This window comes from Hirundo rustica, chromosome 8 (assembly GCF_015227805.2).
Source record: "Hirundo rustica isolate bHirRus1 chromosome 8, bHirRus1.pri.v3, whole genome shotgun sequence".
NCBI lineage: Eukaryota > Metazoa > Chordata > Aves > Passeriformes > Hirundinidae > Hirundo > Hirundo rustica.
Window position 1 is genome coordinate 3,031,422 of NC_053457.1, and position 21,075 is coordinate 3,052,496.

General features: G+C 52.5%; 3 protein-coding genes across 12 annotated transcripts in view; 1 reads left to right on the top strand and 2 right to left on the bottom strand.

Annotated features, from left to right (window-relative positions):
• Positions 1–2,241: 2,241 nt before the first annotated feature.
• DDIT4 (DNA damage inducible transcript 4) lies at positions 2,242–3,735 on the bottom strand. The gene is made up of 2 exons (XM_040071371.1): positions 3,598–3,735; positions 2,242–3,379 (listed from the first exon to the last, which is right to left on the bottom strand). The coding sequence occupies exons 1-2, from the start codon at positions 3,692–3,694 to the stop codon at positions 2,898–2,900; spliced, it is 579 nt and encodes a 192-aa protein (XP_039927305.1). The 5' UTR covers positions 3,695–3,735; the 3' UTR covers positions 2,242–2,897.
• A 4,933-nt stretch (positions 3,736–8,668) lies between these two features.
• Positions 8,669–15,081, bottom strand: ANAPC16 (anaphase promoting complex subunit 16). Of its 2 annotated transcripts, XM_040070670.2 has the most exons (5): positions 14,951–15,076; positions 14,360–14,469; positions 13,121–13,278; positions 11,105–11,179; positions 8,669–9,410 (listed from the first exon to the last, which is right to left on the bottom strand). In XM_040070670.2, the coding sequence occupies exons 3-5, from the start codon at positions 13,260–13,262 to the stop codon at positions 9,295–9,297; spliced, it is 333 nt and encodes a 110-aa protein (XP_039926604.1). In that variant the 5' UTR covers positions 13,263–13,278; positions 14,360–14,469; positions 14,951–15,076; the 3' UTR covers positions 8,669–9,294. The 2 variants fall into 2 exon arrangements, with proteins under 2 accessions (XP_039926604.1, XP_039926603.1); XM_040070669.2 differs by lacking the exon at positions 14,360–14,469 and having other exon boundaries at positions 14,951–15,081.
• The window catches only part of ASCC1 (activating signal cointegrator 1 complex subunit 1), a 38,463-nt gene continuing 32,227 nt past the window's right edge, over positions 14,840–21,075 (top strand). For 4 of the 9 annotated variants that reach the window (XM_040070660.1, XM_040070665.2, XM_058421474.1 and 1 more), the window contains exons 1-5: positions 15,175–15,190; positions 16,426–16,550; positions 17,717–17,816; positions 18,706–18,803; positions 20,033–20,211. In XM_040070660.1, coding sequence (XP_039926594.1) covers positions 16,442–16,550; positions 17,717–17,816; positions 18,706–18,803; positions 20,033–20,211 — 486 coding nt within the window. In that variant the 5' untranslated portion in view covers positions 15,175–15,190; positions 16,426–16,441. Of the gene's footprint in view, positions 15,037–15,174; positions 15,191–15,218; positions 15,549–16,425; positions 16,551–17,235; positions 17,563–17,716; positions 17,817–18,544; positions 18,602–18,683; positions 18,804–20,032; positions 20,212–21,075 lie in introns of those variants that run through there. The other 5 variants (XM_040070661.2, XM_040070662.2, XM_040070664.2 and 2 more) reach the window with 5 other exon arrangements.

Here is a 21,075-nt window from a genome sequence, read left to right on the forward strand (position 1 = left end):
CTAGCTAGCTGAAACTAACTAAAAGCAAAAAAAGATCTCTGTCCTGCAGTCTCTCCAAGCCTCCACCGAACACACTGTCTACAGAAGAATGTGGAGGAGTCAGGCAGTTTTCTCAAAACAAACTCCGTGCTTCTCCTTGCTCTTAGAACCAGTCTTAAAGGCACAGGACTCAATAAACAGCACAAAAAGAACAGATGTCTGGGGATACAAGCATCATAAAGTCACTCTAGGACAGAGACACTCTTGAATTTCAGGGTGTGTTGGTCCCTGCCTACTCACCAAAGGTGTGGGTGGTTTGAGCTGCCCATTAGCTCATTAGCCCAAGCTTTTAATTGGAGCGGCTGCCAAAGGCAGGGAGGCATCAAAGGAAGGCAGGTGCTCCAGGAACATCGTCCTCTGACAGGTAGGGAGCCAAGGGGACCCGTCTTCCCCTCATCAATATTTTTGGTAGCAAAAACATGAGAGTTTAGTGATATCCTAGGATTTAAATCCTCATTTGCCTTATTGCTGCAGGTGCCTTCAAAAATCTCCCTTTTCTCTGCTGGCACCTGGGCTGATGCTGGTGCTACAAATAGCCCCATTGACTCTTCCTGGGTCCCAAAATATCCATTTGCCTAACCCCCTGCCCTGGGAGACATTCGATCCAGCCTTGCTGGAAGTTTCTGCACCTTCCAAGGAGATGCCAACCCCAGGCACCTGGAGACACCCCCAAAATTCTCATGGAAAGGCCATTTTGCTATAAATAAAAGCAGTTTCACCTTCATAGCTGGGGCTGTGACTGGGGCGTTCCAGGGGCACGTGGTCCCACATGGAAGGTTGTGCTGGACACCCACAAGACAGAGGTTGTGCCATCACTCTGTGTTGGCTCTTGGGAGTTTTGGTGGCTTGGTTTGTTTGTTTTCTTGGCTTGATAATTAAAAAAAAAATGGGATGTGGAGCCCCTTGCCTTCCCTGAGAGCAGCTGGTGGAGGATGAGCAGGGATCACACTGCTGCTGGCAGCACAAGGAGCAGGGCCACCCCCTTGGGAGCTCGGTATTTAAAAATCCACGTATTTCTGGAGCTATAAATACCACTCCGTGCCTCAGAATACCTCAGCAGGGCTGACGGCACAGCCAGTCCCAGCTGAGCCGCTGGCAGTTCTGCCATCACCACGCCATAAATCTCCTGCTGCACCCTGGGATCAACACACTGCCTCCAGCCTGGGCTGGCACTACTGCCACCCTGGCCAAGGAACTTGGCGTTTGGAGTTCCCTTTTCACCCCTCTCAGTGTCTCCGGGGGTGGTTTGTGATGGATGACCCCACAGGGGATGCCCCTCACGTGAAGAGGGGGATGCTCGAGCATGTGATCCTTTGAGAAATGCTCCAGACACCAAAATTTTAGGGGAAATCCTCCCTCTTTGCAAAATGCGTGTTTGTAAAGGTGCATTTCCAGCTATGTGAGCCTGGCACTGCTTGTGACCCTGACTGCTCCAAGGTGGTATTTACACCAGTGAGCAGCCTCTGCTCCCAACACTCCAGTTATGGGTCATTCATGTCAAAAAGCAAGGGTTTTGTGGAGAAAAGTCTCATCAAAAAGAGTTTGTCTGTCCACACTGATAGTTTGTCCACAGGGGTACTAAAAAAAAAAAAAAAAAAAAAAAAAAAAAAAAAAAAGAAAAATCAACCCAAGGCTGAGTCAGAACAAGCTCACATGTGAATGGAAATGGTTTTTCAGGCTGCTTTTATCCCCGCACCTTCCACGGGCTCCTCGTTTGCCAAGCAGCTTAATTATCCTTGAGTGAAAGCCTCTTCCCCGAGGCCTCTAATGGCAGGTTTGGGTAATTGGCCTGTGTTGCAGAGTGTGTTTGGGGCTGGGGTGTGTTCCCCCCCGGCAGGTGTCACCCCCCTCCTCCTCCTCAGTCCCCATTTGGCCCATTCTTCTGCGTTTCTGCCCAAATTCCCCGCCGTGGCTGCCAGCGGAGGAGCGAGAGCCCCTGGCTGGGTGTTGGGGTGCTCCTCGCTGCGCGTGAGCAGGCCCAGGGCTGGCTCGGGAGCCTGACTCAGCCCCCCTGAGTCACAGCCCCGTGGCTCCCATTAGGAGTGGGCGCAGCGGGATTCCCCACCATTCCCAAAGCCTCCAGCTCCTACCATAGGGGCTGCCCTGAGAGGGAAGAGCTTCCCCAGGCTGCCAGCGGGGAATTTCAAACCAGTGGTTGCATCATCCCTCCCCCAGCAGAGGTGACAACAGGGAGTCGGCGGATTATCAATCAAGACAAGTTTTATTAGAAAAGTAAAAAAACACCCGACACGATTGCATAGGAATTCTCGCACTTGAACATCAAGTGTATGAGTGTAAACTGTAACCAACGAAGTGCCCCCAGCGTGTCAGGGCCGGGGGTCCTGCCCTCCGGCCCCGCGGCACCTCACGCGCCCCGCTCCCACCGCTCTCGTGATCAAAGACACAATTCCAGACCCTGGGAGCCAGCACTGGGTTCTGCCGGCGCTGGCCTTTGCCTTTGATCCGCACCCCCTCGGCTGTCACTCACTGCCACGCTCCCCCTCCCCCTGAGACCCCATTGATTACAATCCTGGTTTACAAAAAAAACCCCCATGATTGATCAGCCATCAGGAGACCAGCATCGCTCCAGCAGCCCCGCTGCCGCCTCCGGGAGCGCGGTCGCCGGGATCATCCCACAATCATTGACGGCGTGAAGCGACCTCTGCCAGGGTCCCGGATGCTTTACGCCAGGGATGTCCCGACACGGGCAGGTCCCCACGGGGGCCTCGGCCTGCCCGAACGATTTCCACCTACAGCCCTACTCCAGCCTAACCTAAACTACAGCGGCTGCCAGGAGCTGCCGCGTTCTGCCCGGCTCTTTCAAAGCACTTGGGAAGTGGCTCCTCCGGCCCGGCCCATCAGCACTCCTCGATGAGCAGCTGCTCGGAGCTGTACAGTTTCTTCTTCATTACCCTGAAGCCCGTACTCAGCTTCAGCGGCGCGAAGGCCGGCCCCGAGGCAAAGAGGCCCTGGATCTTGGGCCAGAGGCGGGAGTCCAGCCGGAGCACCAGGGTAAGCTGGAAGGTGGGCACCACGGCGGGATCGGCTGCGATGTGCCCCACGTCGTGGCAGGCCTTGCCGTACTCCACGCACAGGTCCAGGAGGGCCCCGCGCAGCCCGCAGGGTTCGCTGCACGCCAGGCGCAGAAGCTCCGTCCGCACCTGCGCCCGGAGCTGGGCCGGCATCAGGAGCCGGGAGCAGCGCTTGGCACCCAGCGGGGCCCGGCCCAGCGTGGCCTGCACCACATCCATCAGGTTGGCGCACAGCAGCTCGTCCTCGGGGTCGTGCAGCAGCTCCAGGTCCATGTCCGGCAGGGAGACCACCTCGGCGTACTCAGCATCTGCAGAGGGAACAGAAGCAGGTCAGCACCAGGGGCCCCATGGGTGCGGGAGACACCGATCTCAAGTGTTGAGGGGTGTATCAGGGGTGTGCTGCTGGTTCTGGGAAACACCGATCCAGGGCTTTGGGGGTGTTAACAGGGGCTTGGCGCCGTACCACCCACCCTCTCCACCCAAGGGTCCTCATCCATCCTCCAGCCCTTGAGGGACACGCACTCACCTCCCTCCGAGCCAGAGACGCTGCCCAGAGACTCGCAGTCGGAGGTCTCCAGGCGGCCCCGAGAGCCGCCCGCGAGCCGCTCCCACAGCCCGGGCATGGATCTGGACTCAGAACGACAGAGCACAACCCCAACTCCGCCGCCGCTCTGCCCGCACCTCCCGTGCCCCACCCTTATATAGGCACGGTACGGCGGGCCACGCCCCCTCCCCGTATCCGCCAATGGGAGCGCGGGGCACGTCCGCGGCGTCTCTCCTGCCCGGTGACAGCGGGAATACCACGCCCCCTGCTTCGAGTCACGCCCCTCGCGGGCAGGCCACGCCTCCTGGCGGCCGGCGTGGCCCCGGGCGCGGCAAGCGGGACCCGCGGTTGCGTCAGGGCCGGCCCGGGTTCCGGGGCTCCCCCAGCCCCGCACCCCCCCCGGGCCCGGACAGCACCCCTAGGCACCCCCCCAGCGCCCGGGCTCACTCCCGCATCCCCGGGGCCAGCCCATCCCTCACGTTCCGTAGGGGAAGGGGACACCCGCTGTGTCCCCGCGGTCCCCGAGCCCTCCCAGGGCCAGGAAAGCAATGAGGGTTCCCCTGTGGGTTGGGGTTTGATCCGCCTCGTCTTCCAGGGGCTGTTTGCGTGATGGCACCGGCGCGGCCGGGTCCTGCTGCCCTGGCATGGGATGGGGCTGAGCTCTCCCGCCCCGCTCCAGGGACAGACCGAACCGGAGCCCACGGGTGATCCCGGTGTCCCGCTCGCTGGCCTTGTCCCGGTTTCTTAGGGCAGCAACGGATGGTGGAGCGAAACTCGTTGAAGATCAAGGGGTGCGGGGGCAGGGCACGACCAGGCTGGGATAGGGTTTTGCTCGGTGTCAGGCTGGGGGTGATCCCCATCTGCCTTCCCTGGTGTTTCCTAAAAATGGGCCAGGACACGCCCGAGACTCCGCTCTGGCAGCGCGTCCCCCGCAGCCCCGGGTCCTGCGTGCCGCTCCCCGCGTACGTGACCTTTCCAAAGCCAGACCCTGAGGAGCTCAAGGAGCCGAATTGGAGATAAAGGGCTTTGTTTGTCCTCCCGCTGCGCTGTACGCGGCTTTATCGGAGGGGCTGAAGCCACCCCGGGACCTATCTCGGCTCCTGGCCTTCCCGAGCTGAGATTGTTAAGAGCCCGGCGATAAACACGGTGCAGAGAACACGATGGACAGGAGCGAGGGGAGTCACCCACCCACTGCCTGTGACCTCCCACCCAAAAGGTGCAGAGGGTCTGAGCCCGCCAGCTGAAGCTGCTTTTTAGGGATCAGACAGTGAACCCATCAGCATTTTGGGCGTGGAAGTCCAGGCTGGGGGAGTGGGTAGCGTCCCAGGGAGCAGAGGAGATGTGTGGGGAGTTGGGAACAAGTCCTGGCTTGCGCCTGCAGCTTGCAGAGCTACTCCTCGGCTTTTTGGGACGAAACATGAACAATCCTCCAACCCCAGCTGTTAAAAATACACCCCAGTATTTGCACACTCAGCTGGATGGTGCTTGGGATCCTGTTTTTCACAAAATGTAACCTGTGGGTTATTTCTCCCCACAGCCACCAAGTCATTGGTATGAACATCGGCTGGATGAGGCTGAAAATAGATGAGGATCTATCTACTGGTTTGAAGGGGTCAAAACAGGGAGAAAGCAGCAAATAAACAAAAAAGAGGTAAAGGACCACAGGGAAGGCACCTTGCTAAAAATAAGCTGGAATTCTGGAGCCCAGCATAAATATTTTTCTTTCTTTGCCATAACATCTGGTAGGCAGGGGAGCAAGCAGCTTTGGTGTGATGGCAAGTTTTAAAGGGAAATGTAATTTTTGATCCCTGCAATAAAATAATCCGGAGGGGAGGGGAGGGAGTGTGGGGCTGGCAGCTCCTTCTGCTTCCCAAAAGAAGCTGAGATGCAGGCCACTTCCCTGCAGCAGGCCCTCTAGGAATGGTTTTGGGCTGGAAAGTAAAGTTTTAGCTACAGTGTTGGTAATCCCTGCACTTCCCCTCCCCTGGTCCTGCTGCTGGCAGTAAACCCAGTGTGGTTTCTGTAGACGAGCAGTGTGTCTTTCCCCCTGACCTGCTGTCCTTTCTAGGGGAGCAGAGATTGAGGCTTTCTGGACAGTCTGTTCCCAGCCAGCTGTGCCCGTTCCCATCTGTGATGAGATTTACTCGATTGTTCTGATTTCCAGCCTGGCTTTGCAAAGGGTTAAACAGGAGCCGGAGGAGCGGCTGGCATTGAGGAGGGTCCTTGGCTGGGCCCCTGCCTGGGATGTGCTGAGTTCAGCTCTTTTGCAGGCTGCAGCAGGAGGAGCTGGGAAGAAGGAGGAGGAGGAAGAGGAGGAGGAGGAAGAAGGGAGGAGATGTAATAAGGGACTCAGCGAGTGCCCTGGCTCACATCGGGTGCAAACTGTGCCCCCTGTATGGTGGGGAGCAAATTCCTGCCCCATGGGCTGAGTGCAATGGAGGAGTCCCTGGCTTCATGTTTTTTCCCAGCAGCTCTGTGGGCCAAAAAGTCACTCTTAGGTAAATTTACACACTGTTTTGGAACACTGGGTTGGCACAGATGCCAGTGGAATCCTCTGTGTCCAAGTAACAGAAGGGCTGAGGCCATGGTTTTTTTACTGTGCCCCCTAAGTGCCTGGTGGGGTAGGTGTCCTTTACACCGGGTCCCTGGTTATGGCTGGGGGTGACAGGCACACGGGGGGTGACCCTGCATCTCCTGAGCCCATGGCCAGCTCTGACAGGTGAGCTGTGGCTGCGTGGGACGCGGTGGCAGGTTCTGGTGCGCTGCTGGCTGGGCAGGTCTGTGACACAGCCAAACCTTCCGGGCTCTCACCCCTGGGACAAGCAGCTGCAGGAGCCGGGCGGGGGAACAAGGAACGTGCATCCAGGAGGGCAGTGGGCAGGTTTTGGCAGCTGAGATGCCAGGTTGAGTGCTGGGTCGGCACTGTATGCTTCACAGAGTGTAGGCTGTGAAACTCATCTCCCCTTGGGTGCTTCAGGGAGAAAGATAGCAGAGGGTGCTTCTGGGGGTGCTGCCCCATACTGCTGCATCCTCAGTGTTGGGAGAGGCCGTCCCAGTGGGCGGCCTGCCCGGGCAGCGAGGCGCGTGCCTTGGCGCAGTGGCCTGCGCTGGGGCCGTGGCCAGCAGCGAGAGGAGCTAGGGAGGGGAGGTGTGAGCGGGGCCTGTGCCGGTACATAACGTTCTCCTGCGAGCACCCACAGGAAAACCAACCAGCAGCCCTGAATGAGGCTCTTTGTTCAGCTTTTTTTTTATTTTCCCTCCCCTCCCCTCATCAACTTTTTCTGGCAGCTGCCGGGCTCCCTCCCTTCTGCGGTCTGCACCCAGCTGAATGGCCCCCAAACTCCTGGGACCCCCGGGGCGAGGGGGACATGGAGCTTCCACACCCCAAGGAGAAATATCCACCACCAGCTGAATGGCTGCACTGATCTGCAAAGCAGGAAATAGGTTGGCCTGCGAAATTCCAGCTGCCAGGGAAAACCTGGGTTTGGAGGAGGGGGAGTGTGGAAGGTTTTTGCCCATGCGGATCCCTCCAGTTCTCCCTGCCTTACATAAAGTGTTTACTGAGCAGGAGGAGGGAACAGCCAACAACATGTTTTTGCATTCGTAGTACTGTACAGGGTGAACTTTTCACTTCCTCTCAATGGGTCTCACACATGTCTATTTTGGTGCTGGGCACACATACAAACACACCATGTACAGCACAGAGCTGGGACGTTCCCTGCTCCTGCTCTGTCCCAGCACAAGAAACTGCTGGAAAACAAAGAATGGGAGGAGGACAAGGGGGATAAATCTCAGCCCCACCACGTTTTGGAGCTGGATGGGAAAGTCTGGACAATGCTCGGGCACTACATCCCCTGGGCAGAGCTGCTGGCGCTGAGCCCCTGGCATCCCTGGAGGGCTGGCAAGGTGGAAAAGTTTCCCAAGCTGAGCAGTGAAAAGGAAAAGCTCTTTCTGTGCCTGACTGTGCTGCATCAATGAGCAGGGAACACCGGGTGTGAGGGGGTTTGGGGGATCTGTTGCTCCATTCCCAAACCCCCAATGATACAGGATGAGGATTGGCCAAGGTAGTTTTAGGTGGCTGGAGTAAGCAGAATTAAAATAAGTGCCACCAATCAAACAAAAAAGTGGAGGGCTGAAGCACTCCCTTCTTTCCCGAGCAAGCCCATCTGGGATAGAGTTTGAATCCCGCCTGCCGTCACGTTTGGAGTGCTCCTGGCCACAGAGCTGCTGACTGTGCAGGAGGCCCCCGCAGAGCAGGGCCTGGCAGCCCTCCAAGGCTGGGGAGGAGGTTTTCCGGGCTGGGGCCGGGGCCGGGGCAGCCAGCGTGGGACAATCTCCGTTGAGCTGCAGCCCTACGTGAGAACACTCCTGCGCCGCTCCGGCAGCTGCACGGTGAATTTCCATGGATCCAGAACTGCGGCTTCACCTGCGGATCAGGCAGCACAGGGCTCTGGATTGCCCAGACCTGAGTCTGGCACTGAAATGGATTTATTAACAGCAACAAACACAGAAGGTGACTGTATACTTCCCCCCCTCAGTTTTAGCTAATTGCTGATGATCTAAAATGGGAATGGATCCCAGTTTATCTGTTTCAGTGCAGATGTGGCTGGGCTGAAATAGTGAATAAAAAATACAATAATCTTGTAAGATGTTGAAAATGGAAAAATCAGGCATCTGGAGCAGTAAATCAAATAATTGCTTGCATACGGTGCTGCTCCTACCCCCTGCTGGCCAGCAGAGCTGTGGGGCAAAGGCTCTCATCCATGGAAAATCAACATGTTGAAATGGTTACGCCAGAACCTGGAAATCCAGTTCCCTCCAAGAACAGAAGTGAAGTACATCCAAAAAACAAGATGATTAAAGTGGATGGGTTTAAACTAGGGTCTTCTTCTCTGGCTGAGTTGAACCAGGATTAAAATCTGACTTAAATCAAACCACTTTGAGCATGGTTTGGTTGCTCTCACATTGAACTTCAGTCTACCATCATGACAGTCAATCTGCCTCCTTAGCTCCCAAACAGCTGATTGTTTCCCTCAAAAAACCAGATAAAGAGTTTCAAAGACAGAGTTATTTATTGTCACAGAGAAATCTAATACAGAACAAAGAGGACAAAGTTTCAGGGTATTAAAGAAAGAGCTAGTCAGCACTATCAGAGAAACGGCGATGAAGAGGAAATGGCTTGGGCAATGACCGAGGCACTGCTGGAGGAGGTGACACTGCTTGGCCCCTCACCTGACCCCAAGACAGTTTGTGTCCATCCCTCAGAATGATGGCTGGGGCTGAAGAGTGCTTCTGGCATTTGCTCCAGAGGGATTCCCCACTCACCCAGCACTCTGGCTGTGCTCCAGCGGGAACCTGGACCGAGTTACAGGGTCACCCTCCCCTCAGCTGCACCGTCCATGTGTCCCCCTCTGTAAACAATATGGAGATTCTCCAAGGGCTGTACGGCTGATCCTGCCTCCTAAGTTACAGAAACCAAGTCCTGCCAGCCTGTAAGGACTTACAGAATCCCCTAATTTCTGTTTATTGGCAGCTTTACAGGAGATCCCCACGCTCAAAAAAACCCAAAGCCCCATCCTGCCGATGCAGCTGTCAGCATTTGATAAATGGGGGGTGTGTTGAAGCCAGGCCAAGGAATGTTTTTTCTTCTGCTCCCTGACAGCAGTGATCCAGACATGCTCAGCTCAAGGAGGGAGTGAATCCCAGGAGCTGCTCGATTGGCTTGTACCTCCACTCATCTGCCTCCAGCTCTTCCACCAGACTGGCAAGTTTTTCCATCCTTGCAACTTGTTGATCTGTGAGGAGTTCAAAGGTAACTGTGGTTTACAATGGCAGTGCAATTAAACCTTTCAATTAGATGCAAATTCCCAGCTGTCAGTGGGGAGCAGGGCAGAATAAAACCCATGTAGCTGAGTTTGAATCCAAACCTCTGTGCAAAAAGCAAGGAGAAAGCCGGGACAAGCTTTTCTGCCCCAGTGTGTGTTTACCCATCCCTGCCCGTGCCGTGTACATTCAAGTTCTAACAGGGCAACATCAGGCCCATTAATGTATGGGGGTGAAAACAGGATGAAGCTCATTTCATAATGCATAGATATTTATAGCGCAGAAGAACAGAGAAGTTCAGATAGGGCTTGGTCAGCCCACGGTAGAGATGGGTGCAGCAGGAGGAACTGTGCTTTTGATGAAGGTCCTTGGAGGAATGTGCATGAGTGTGGCAGAGAGGCTCAGCAACCAGAGCCTGCTAATAAGAGGAAGGTCCCCAGACAACATCTTCCTCTCAGATTTATTTATAACCAGTCGTGTGTTGGGCACACAGGGTCCATTTTCAGTTAAATGTGCTGCGGTGGTGCAGAGATGGGAATATCCCTTCTCCCAGCTCTGCTGAAGTCTAACAGTGCTGTAAGCTCACTGCAACCTCTTGGAGAGACGGCCCAGGGCTAGCAAGAGGCGTAACAAATTCCGTGCGATTTATGCTGACTGCAGCAGTGGGTGCTTTTAAGAGGGACTGTTCTCACTCCACCTCCTGCACCCTTTTGGAAACTGTCAAACAAACAAGCCAAGAAATTATAACCTCCATCGGTTTTTTTAAGCCCTTCACCTTTCTTACAGGGAGCAAACAGGAAGGTGCTCCACAGTTCCAACGGCTGGTGTCTATCAGGGTGCCAGGCTGTGTAGCAGCCCCTGGTAGCTACAGCCACAGTAGAGCTGTGAAAACAATGGCTCTGGAGTTCAGCTTTCTGGTGCAGAAATACAGGATCACAGCCTTGCAAGTTGCTGCACGCCCCCACAACTAGAGGAAGACAGGAAACTTCTCCAGTCAGAGACAACAGGTGGAAGTACCATTCTGGCTGACAAGAGGCGGGGACCAGAAAGGATGTGACCCTCAAGCAGCAGACAGGATCTGCTGCTGGGCTCTGTGAGAACCAAAGCCGTGATGCAGCCAAGCCCATCGCTGGGTCACAGGCACCTGGGTGAGGGCAAAGGGCCCGTCAAGGAAGCAGAGGTTCAAACTGGATGTCAGGCTGCTCCCTGGAGAGGCAAGGAGTGGACTCAGCCCTGTCACGCCATGCCACGCCACGCCACGCCTGGCCACCTCCTGAGTGCCTCTGGAAACCTCACTTGACCCTGCCAGGGCCACAAGGGCTCAGCAGAGAAACAAAGGTGGAATGGAACGTCTCTCTGCCCCAGGCCAGAGAGACAGTCAGCGCTGGGCTAAGATCAGAGCGTGGGTGTTTCCTGCCCAGAGCCTCCTCCTCCAGCCGCACCTTGTGCTGCCACACAGCCATGGAAAAACAAGCTTTGGGAGGCACAGCCCATTCCCACCCAGCTGCTGTGGGCTCTCGGTGCTTTGCATAGGGCTTGCAAAAGGACTCAGTGGTGGCCTGACTTAGCATTCAGTCTGCTTTCTTGTGGCTGGCACTCAAGAGCAGGTCAGGCTTTGCCCCCGCCACCTTCCCCAAGCCACACGTGGCTGGCGCTCGGCACTTACCATGCTTCACTTGCTTTAATGTCGATGCAACCTGAAAGCTGAACACAGACTCACAGAGGAACCTCTCAGAGCCATCTGTAAACAGAAAAAGAAGACAGCTGAACCCCAGAGTTTGAGGCTGAGCAGCCTTCAGTGCCCCGACCTCTTAATTTTATTTTTGAGGTGTGGGTTCCCTCTTGCTTCATTCCGACACTTTCCTCTGTGCTGAGTGCGGCCCCTGTGACCCTGCACAGGGCTTTGGCTGGTTCCTGATGCTACCTGGGAAGACATCCCAGGTGGAATTCTGTTACATCCCCTTTGACAAACAATTAGTCCATTAGGACACTTTAGTCCATTTTAAATAAAAGTTAAACTAAGGAGAAGCCAGGTAATGTTGTGGCAGTCTTTGATTTCCTCAGGGCTCAGATGCTTGTGTCCTTAGAATGCTTGGGGATTTTGCACAGGCTCAGACCATAACCCTACACATAGTTTCAAATAATGTGTATCTTGACATCCAAGTCAGTAATTGATCATGCAAGTGACTCATAAATAAAGCAATCTGGAAAACACAGCTAATTGTGTACCAAGTACTGACTTACTTTATATTGTCTCCTTCTAAAAAAAAAAAAAAAAAAAAATACTATGGGTTTATTTAGAAACAAGCAATATGGTTAAAGTAGCAATAAAAATCAGTCAGTGGGAATTTTTGAAGAGGAAACTGCAGCTTCTCCACTGGAAGCTGCCTGATGAAAGAACGAGCGTATCACCTTTGGTGGCAGAAATTTAAAAGCCGACCAACACAGGGACAGTGTTTGGTTGTTGCTGCCACCCAGAGCAGACAAACTGCTGTGTTCCCAGTAAAGAGGTCAGCCCAAAGCACAATCCATTTAAAGCTCTGTGCCATAACAATATGGAGAGCAGTTTCAAAGGCAAAACTCTGGAAAAATCTAATCTAAAGCTGAACTCCAGGGAAGAGCTGGTCTTTCACCATGCTCAGAGCTTCCTCTTACAAGTGCTGCCCCAAATGAATTGTGGCGACATCAGCAAGAATTTTTTCACAGAAAACATTGGAAGGGACTGTCCAGGATGGTGGTGGAGTCAATGTCCCTGGAGGTGTGCAAGGAACAACTGGATGTGGCACTCAGTGCTCTGCTGCTGTTGACAAGGTGGGGATCGGTCACAGGCTGGACTCAATGGTCTTGGAGGTCTTTTCCAACCTAAGTGTTGGATTCTCTCCTCTGATTCCCTGTCTGTCCTGTCGAGTGGCTCTCAGGAGGAACAGCTGCCTGTCTATCTGGTAACACAAAGTGTTTCATTACTTTAATTTGTTTTGAGGCCTCGCTAAGTTCTGTGAGCAAACCTTTAGTCATAATTACTTCAATAGCCTGGCAAATGGGCTCTAATGTGTAATGAAAACAACCCTTCAATGGCGCAGCCATCAGCTCCCAGCTGCACTCTCCTGCCATAGGGACACTCCAGCCTCAGTCCCAGCCATCCCACAGTGACAAGAGAAGTTCAAGGAGAGCAGACAAAGACTCCGGTTTAACTTTGTCACCAGGAGGACCTGCCCTTCCTCCTTCACGCAGAGCTAGCTGGGCTTCTCCTTCCACAATCACGACAAAGCCAGTGGCAGGATGCAGACACCCAGATACAAGCTGGAAGGGAGAGAAGCTGCCTCCTGGACTAACCCAGTCAAATCCAACCCAAAGCAAGAAAATTACTTCTTTTGCCAAGAAAAACACTCCTATCTCAGCTATCCGGCAGTAATCCCTGCCTGACATCAAAGGATTAACTAACAATGAGCAATTAAACACCATCATGTTCCCTTTCAGGTAGATGCTTCCTGGTCTGAAGTGTTGTCATGGAGCTAAAAAGCTGGTGACTGCCAGAAAAATCACTTCCTCATGAACAACTGGTAGGAAAGCTGGGACCAGCCAAGCCCTGGTGCTTCCTTTCTACCTCCAGCTTTTGCCAGTGGGGTGTGAAATTTAGCGACCTGGAGGAGGAGTGGGGAAGGAGAAGGGCAGGAGCAATCACCTTCCAGCATCTCCCCGGCTCCTTTGGGATAAGTGAAGAGGGCTTTCCGGGGCGGTGCCAGGTCCGAAACGCTGAACCCCGACCCTGTCACTGAGCTGCCACTGACTCCGCCGGCTGAGGAGGATGAGGAGGAGGCTGCCATTGCGTCCTAGCCCAGCCTGGGAGGACAAAGAGCAGAGCCTGAGTTAGGAAGGGTGTCTCAGAGTTCCACAGGGTGCAGGGCCAGCGGCCACACATTTCCAAGGATGGATGAAGGCAGTGAGGATGAAGCCGCCTCTGCTGCCCCAGAGCATCCAGGCTGCCCTGCACATGTGGGAGAGCGGCCTGAGCCCACTGTGGGGATGGGTACAGAGGTGTCACACCGCAAAACTGAAGGTAAACCCCACTCCCACCCCTTGGAATTCCCCTGGGAATTCATCCAGAGTGTGCACAAAAATAATGACGTACGGGTTGCTGGTCTGAATTTACTGGCCTTTACCTGCCCTGGTGCTTGTCCCGCTCCCCAGGGTCATAAAAGGCGGGGTTTCTTTCCTTTTCTTCCCCCTGCTTGTTTCCAGGAGTGCAAACACAGAAGCCCTGCTGCCTCACAAAACCTGGAAGGCTGCGGGACTGCCAATTCCAGTGCCACATCCTGCATGGAGCCACGCCATGCCTAACTTGCAGCAGCTGCTTTCTGCACTACTCCAGACATGCTTTTGCCTTTCAAACACTGTATTTGACTTAAACTGGCAATGCCTGAGGATCCATCTGCCTGTGCAGCACAATTTCGGCTGCCTCTCGCACGCTCTCTTCTCAGCCTTGTTTTTAAGAGGTACTGGGTTTGTCATGACACGGGACTTAAAACTCATCATGAACCTCTCTGATAGTAAAAAAGGTGTCACTTGGCCCTTATCAGTGACAGCACTTGCTGCTCCTCCAAATACTTATACTTCCAAATTATCCTGCCCATTTCACTCATTTCTGTTACTGTATTTAGTACGCTTCTGCAGGCGCTGTAGGGTACACAGACTGTGCCCTTGGAAAGCACTCAAGGATTCTGTGGAGGAAATGGGGTTTTAAGACCTTAGAGTTCATCTCATTCCACCCCCTGCCATGGGCAGGGACACCTTCCATTGTCCCAGGTTGCTACAAGTCCCATCCAACTTGGCCTTGGGCACTTCCAAGGATTAGACAGCCACAGCTCCTCTGGGCAACCTGTGCCAGGGGCTCGCAGGGAATAATTTCTTCCCAATAGCCTACCTAATCCTGCCCTGTCGGTGGGAAGCCGTTCCCTTTGTTCTGTTCCTCCGTAACACAGAGAACTGCAGCTCACAGGAGGCTGGGGGCTTACGGGCCATGAAGAAAAATGCCTGCATAAAACAAACTTTTACTTTTGCTATGCTACACCCAGCAACACCTCCCTCAGCAAACCCTCAGGCTCAGCTCCTTGCTCGCAAGGGAGGTGCCACAATGGTTTGCGCTGAAACGATGCCAGCCGGGACTCGCAGACCCGACAGATTCCTAAGTGTGGCTGCAGGGGGTTTATTTTAAACAAACACGGAGGAGAGGAGGCGGCAGGTCGGGGCGATGCCTGGGCCTGTTAGAGGAACCTCCAGCCAACGCCTCAGGCACCTCAGGAGCCGCCATCTTGGCGGGGGCGGGGAGCCCCATTGCCCGCGCTCCCTCCACTGGCCACGCCCCCAGCGCTCATGGACACGCCCGCCGCAGTGACCGCGCCTCCTCCACCGCCCTACCGCCCAGGGCCCCGCCGAACCGCTTCGCGGTGCATGCGTAGCCCCCGCGCCGCCGCAGCTTCCCCGTTTCTCGCGCGCTCATCCCGTCGCCCTTCACCTTCCCGGGCCTCCTCCGCCTCCCGGCGCTTCCCGGTCCTGTCCCGAACCCTGTCTCCTTCACCTGGCAGCTCGGACGGCGGCACGGTGCGGACGGCGCGCGTGGCCGCGCTCGCGGTGCATGATGGGGCGGGCGCGCGCGCGCTACTTCCGGCAGGACGCGTAGGGGGAGTGGGAAGAAAATGGCCGCAGCGGCGGTGATGCGGGTATGCTTCGCTGCTCCCGCCGCATTCCCGCAGAGGTGTGAACATAACGCCGAGGGGTACTGTTGGTGCAGTACTCTCGGCGCCCCGGAAATTTGCGCGGTGGCGGCCCTGCTGGTGTCTCTGCCGCCCTCCTCGGGTGGCGGTTCCCGCGGATCCTGCCCTAAGGCTACAGCCCCAGCTGCGTTGTGCCTCCCGCTGCGGCCGCTCACTTTTCAAAAGTCCTGTGTCAAGAAATTGTGACATCAATGTGTTAAAAACATAACACCCCCAAAAAAGCCTGTGTGGAAGCAAAAGCCCCAGTGACTGGTCTTTCATGGCTTTTTCTGTCAGTGTGTGCAGTTTTCCTCCGCACTACTTCCCTTGAATTGCTACAGGAATTACTATTACTGAAGTGTAAGGTTCTTTACTCTTCTGTGTAAGTTGAGATGATTGTGAATCATTTCAGAAGGTGGGGCTTGAACTGAGGGGATAAGTATTAACCTTCTCAACCTGATGCCACTGTAATAAACGTTAGTTGCTTCTGAGGCAAGCTGTTAATTTTTTCCTGTTTTGTTGCAGTGGACAGGTAAGCCTTCTGACAAAGGTCAGGTTCTTTTGGTGGAAACTGTATTTTCTGAGTAACAGATTCGGGTTTAAAATTGAGGCAACCAATATTAAATTAACCATGCAAGTGAAAGTAGAAATTCAAGTGCTGAAGGTGTGAAGTCTCTGACAGAACACTGCTGGTTCTTTGTTTTAGCACCATTAAATGTTCTCCACTCTAAACATTTTTAACTCTGTCTCAGCTAAAGCCCAAAGAAGCAATGAATTGTCACACTGACTGAGGTTACAGTGAGTTTTAGCTGAAACCTGAGTTTCAGAGTTACATACCTTACACTGCTTAAATTTCCTGTTTTCACTTGATTGTGCTTTACGTATTTGTGGCTTCTCATAGAATTACTCTTTGACTGAAACACATAAGGTTTGAGGAGCTGTTGCCTTTCTGAAGACTCTGCGTGGAGTAGTAGAATCTTTTAGCTCAAGGAGGGGAGGCTGAGATTGAATATTAGAAATTGTTCTCCTATGAGGGTGGTGAGGCCCTGGCACAGGTTGCTCACAGAAGCTGTGGCTGCCCCATCAGAGCCGCCTGGGATAATGGAACGTGTCCCTGCCCAAGGCAGTGGTCTGGAGCGAGCTGAGTTTTAAGGTCCCTCCCAACCTAATGTGCAAAGAAACACCAAAAGCAGCTTTTCCTTGGCCTGAGTTAGCATAGCTGTCTTTGTTGTTGCAGTAGGAGGAGGAGCAGGATGGATGTGCTGCGGCCCCCCTTGATAAGGATTGAGGGGCGAGTGTACCGGAAAAATCTCATTCAAGAGCAGGCCTTCCCACATGAGGAGGAGGAGGACTTTTATGCAGGTAAGGAGCGATGATCAGGAGGTGTAATCATCAAGGCTGGGGACCTAGGGAGCTCTCAGTGTCATCTCTGATACCTTTGTGAGCACAGACACCTGCCCATGTGGCAGATTGAGGTGTTCACACAGGACAAAAAGGCTTTGTGTTGATCCCAGATGATCCTGCTGCCCGAAGTGGAAGCCGTCCCAGTTATTCTGAGTGGGTTGGCTGACTGTGCTGCTGACTGTTTAGTTTGCTTGCTGACTGTGAAAGATTTCGATGGAAAGGGAAAACCAGATTAGCTCTGTAGAACCTGTTTTTCCCAGGTTTCTTTCTTTTCCTTGCCATGATTATTTGCAGATATGGCAGGTATGGGAGCTGCTTGCTAATGACCCTCTATCCTTGCAATGTTTATGCCTTTAAAAACTGGCCTACTACAGTGCAGCTTTTGGAAGGTATTACCTATGTTGGAGACAAAATTCTTCCTGGCCTGATGTGTTTTACTTTGTCTTTCCGCCTGTATGTTCGCTGTAGTTGTGTGTGAGTTGTTGTGGGCACAGAAAAGCTCCAGTGTTACTTTCAGAGTACTTTTCAGATGGGAATGTGGCAGTTGTGTCCTGTTTCTTCTCCCACCTTGCCTTTCAGTGGATTGCACTAAGCTTTAACAAGGTGCTTTCCATCCAAACTCATCCCTGTTTGTGTTGGAAAGGGCATAGGAAGCACAGCTTCTTTCAAGATGTTCTGTGTGATCCGTGCACGACCAAACGGCCTGTGGATGAAAGATGCCTCTGTTCCTCTGAGGCTGTTTCTAAATCACTGGCTTGAACCCTCGGACCGAAAGTATCCCCACCTCTTATCTGTGTTCTTCTGCAACCCTGAATTTCTGAATTGGCTGCCAGAAGAGATCATTCCTGCTGCATGGGAATTGCACAAACTCCAGCTGAGAAAAAACCTGGGCTGTAACTACCTGCTTCCTGCACCTCCCAGCCGGCTGGATTTAGAAGCAGTTGTTCTGTGTTCTGGAGCTGGTAATGAGGTGATAAATAAAAAGCAGTTATCCACTGTGGAGGGGAGCCCATTCCTTCCTTCATTTAACCTTGAAAGAAGGCTGGGAGGAGACTGTTGTCCTCCATAAAGCACTGCCTGACTTCGCAGAGGTTGTGCAAGGTCTGATGTGGTTTTCCCGGTAGGCCGTGGTGACTGCATGGATGAACCTGGCGATGCCTTTGTGGTGGAGGAGACTGAGCGAGGCTTCCGGTGCCGGGTGGAGGTTCCCAGCCCTTTATACAAGTGAGCCTCTGTGCTTTGGTTTTATTTGATTTGCTGCCAGTTGAGGAAGAAGTTGAGCACAGAATATTTATTTTTTGAGGCTGGGGTGAGTGCTGGGTCTCTGGAATGTGCTCCATGCTCTGGGTTTGAGTACTGGGGAACGGGAGATTGGCAATGGCCTTTCTGGGCAGTTGGGCCTCGCTTGACTCCTCACCGTCTCCATGGTAGGGACGGTACGTGGTGCTTGCTGGGTGGCAGGTGTGTCTTTGAGCATCTCTTGAACATAAAAGCATCAGGGAAGGTGGAAGAAGGAAGGGGAGGAAAAACTGAAGCAAGCAGCCTGGCAGGGGGATTTTGTGGAAGTTTTTCGAGAAAGCACACATGACTGGAATTGGGTATTGACTCCAGTCCCTTGTTTACTGGGGAACCTATAGTGTTCAAAGTTTTATCTAGTTCTTTTTGACAAATTTATTAATTGAATAGTTTTGTTGAAATAATAGAGAAGGAAAAGTGGTCCATTGTGTATTTGAATGCTGGGAAATGACTACCTTGAGCAAAGCAAAAAGCAGAGAAAGCGCCCTTATTTCTTCCTCAGCTGGGAAAATGGGAAAAGAGATGATCTTGCAGCTCTCCCAGCTGATGGAGAGGCTGTGGCAGGATGTGGTGGGCAGAGCTGTTGTGGACCTACCAATTTACTTTAACTTAAACCATTTGTGAGCCATAGCTCAACATTATCCCAGGCTGGGCACATATGAAGTCCTGGGTATCACCTCTGTGCCTGGATGTGGTACTGCACGTGGAGCTGGGTATGTGCATCCCTCCAGCACAGAGGATCCGGGTCTGGACGCACGTGAAGGAGAGTGGCTCAGTGTCACTGTGTGAAGGAAGCTCTTGCACTTTCTGCCTCCAGGTATATCATTGGGAAGAAAGGGGAAACCAAGAAGAGGCTAGAAACAGAGACTCAAACCTCCATCAGCATTCCCAAGCCTGGAGTGGAAGGAGAAATTGGTGAGTGGAATACACATAAAATGGATGTGCTTTTATCTGCTCTTGCTCAAGTACAATTAAAGGAGGGAGAGGGTACAGGAGGTGTTTTCCCTTTAATTCCTACTTCTAACACAGCACTGACTCACTTTTTGGCCTTGGGAAAGTCACTTCACTTTTCTCCTGAGTTCATTTTTATTGTCTATAAATCCTTATAAAACAGCGTCAGGGTTTTTTTTTTTAAAAAAGTCTCTGGGCCTTTAATGACTGGCTTGAGAGCTTGGGTCCCAAATCTGTTAATTTTTTTTTTTTTTAATTTTGCTTTTAAAATAGTATTTCATCAATAAGAAACTGAAATAAGCATTCAGAGAAATACCTTGTTTATCTGTGTGCAAAATAAACATCTGCATGTGCTTTAATATGAGAAGGGTTGAGGTGACATTCCTGACTTTCTGGTGCTGTCACTAGGTCCCAGCAGTGAGAGCAGGGCTTCTTGTAGCATATGTTCTCTCTCATCACTTACATGGATTTAAAAAGAAAGGAGACCTTGCTCATCAGGGCTGACCCATGTGGGTTCTACCAGGGCAGGTATTTGGAAGGTTCCTTAGGGTATACTGCAGAGATTACTGGCATGGTGTGCAGGGATGTTTGTGACAGAGCTGTGAGGATGAAGTGCTGGGAGGAGCCCACTGTGATGCTGCATAGGAACATGGTGGTGCTTCTCCGGGAGCGGGTCTTGACTTCTTCCCAAGATCTGTGAAGGACTGTTAGGCAGGTTGAGAGATGTTGAAAACATGGAATAATAGGAAGCCAAGAAAGTTTTGCTCTTTGCTCTTCTTTCTTTTTGAGCTCAGGTGTTTTCTGTTTGGTGCCTTGAAGTGCACGCACAAATGACACAGACCATCTTGATCCTTGTTAGATTTCCTTGGCATTTTCACTCTGATTGCCTATATGAAATCTTGAAATAATGCTCTAGAAATCTGAAGGGCCCCTGAATTGATGGGCTCTCAGTTACTGTTTTTTAGGCCCTCAGAGCTGACTTTCTGGACAGCAGAGGGATGCTTTTGATGGTATCATCCTGTCGTTGCTGAGGAAAGCACAGCCATGTCAGGCACTTTTAAGTCAAACAGGGAGTCTGGCAGGTTTTTCAGTGTGTGGTTGGGGGTTTTGATTCCTACTGCTTCCTCGAGAAGCTGTGACTAAAAGCAGAGAGCTTCAGGAAAGCAGAGAAGTGTTGCTGTGTTTCCCTGCAGTGATCATGGGGCAGCACCGGAGCGGCGTTGTCTCTGCCCGGACACGGATCGATGTGCTCCTGGACAGCTTCCGCAAGAAGCAGCCCTTCACACACTTCCTGTCCTTCGCTCTCAACCAGCCTACCATCCAGGAGAAGTTCCTGCAGTTCAAGGAGCAGGTGCTGGAGAAGTGCTCAAAGGTAGGGATCCATGTGAGGATTAGAGTGCAAAGTGCTGTTTCATTTATTGAGAGAGCTCTTTGGCATTTTCCTTGAAGGCCTTATTCTATTCTGTTTCCTAGGAATGCATTTTCAACAGGCGCTTTACTTAAATTAGCAGATCTGCTGTGCATTTGATGAGTGCTGTTCTGAAATTTTGTGAAAAGTGGAATGGTTTATGTAGTGAATTGTTAGTAGAGATTTTTCTAGATGGGACAATATCTAAGTTTCAAGAGAGGGTTGTTTTTGTTTTTTTAATAGGGAAGTCACTAAATGATGTAGTGGACCTTTGTACGTTTTATATGATTTTACATAACCATGAAACTAGGTAGGAATTCACAAATTTGCTGTTGCTTCTGTTTCACTTTTCTTTTGGCTCCTGACAGTGAAGGAAGATGTGTGTCATTGCCAGAGCTGAGTGAGAAATTACTCGGTAGCGCATGCCATCCTGCGAATCTCGTCACTTCCCTTCTTCCCCAGGAGACTTTGTGCTGACAGCACTCCTACTTGCCTTCAGATCTTGCGTTGGGAGGAGCAGGAAACAGTTAGGCATAGGGAAATGAGGAAGAAAATGAAGGGAAAGCTGTGCATTCTTTGGTTTATTTTAGTGTACTTCTGGTCTGACACAGATTGTGTGTCAGGGCACAGGGCTGGGCTGAGGAGAGGGAATGGTGTTATTAAATTGCCTTGTCCTCTGTGTCTGCTGGAGGACATCTCTAGGCAGGTGAGAGGTCTCTCTTGTGGCTGCTGCAGGTTGTATTGTAGACACTCTGCAGGGCTCCGTGGGCTATTACTCTTTGTTTTCATGTCCATCATTTATTCTGGTGCCTTGCTAAGGGGAAACTA

Excerpts from the sequence above, each read along its gene's own strand:
- ANAPC16 (XM_040070669.2), bottom strand. The coding sequence starts at position 13,262 with ATGGCAGCCTCCTCCTCATCCTCCTCAGCCGGCGGAGTCAGTGGCAGC. Across the intron at positions 11,180-13,120 it reads AGCCGGGGAGATGCTGGAAG|ATGGCTCTGAGAGGTTCCTC; the intron begins GTGATTGCTCCT and ends TTCTGTTTACAG. Across the intron at positions 9,411-11,104 it reads ATTAAAGCAAGTGAAGCATG|ATCAACAAGTTGCAAGGATG; the intron begins GTAAGTGCCGAG and ends AACTCCTCACAG.
- DDIT4 (XM_040071371.1), bottom strand. The coding sequence starts at position 3,694 with ATGCCCGGGCTGTGGGAGCGGCTCGCGGGCGGCTCTCGGGGCCGCCTG. Across the intron at positions 3,380-3,597 it reads CGTCTCTGGCTCGGAGGGAG|ATGCTGAGTACGCCGAGGTG; the intron begins GTGAGTGCGTGT and ends TTCCCTCTGCAG.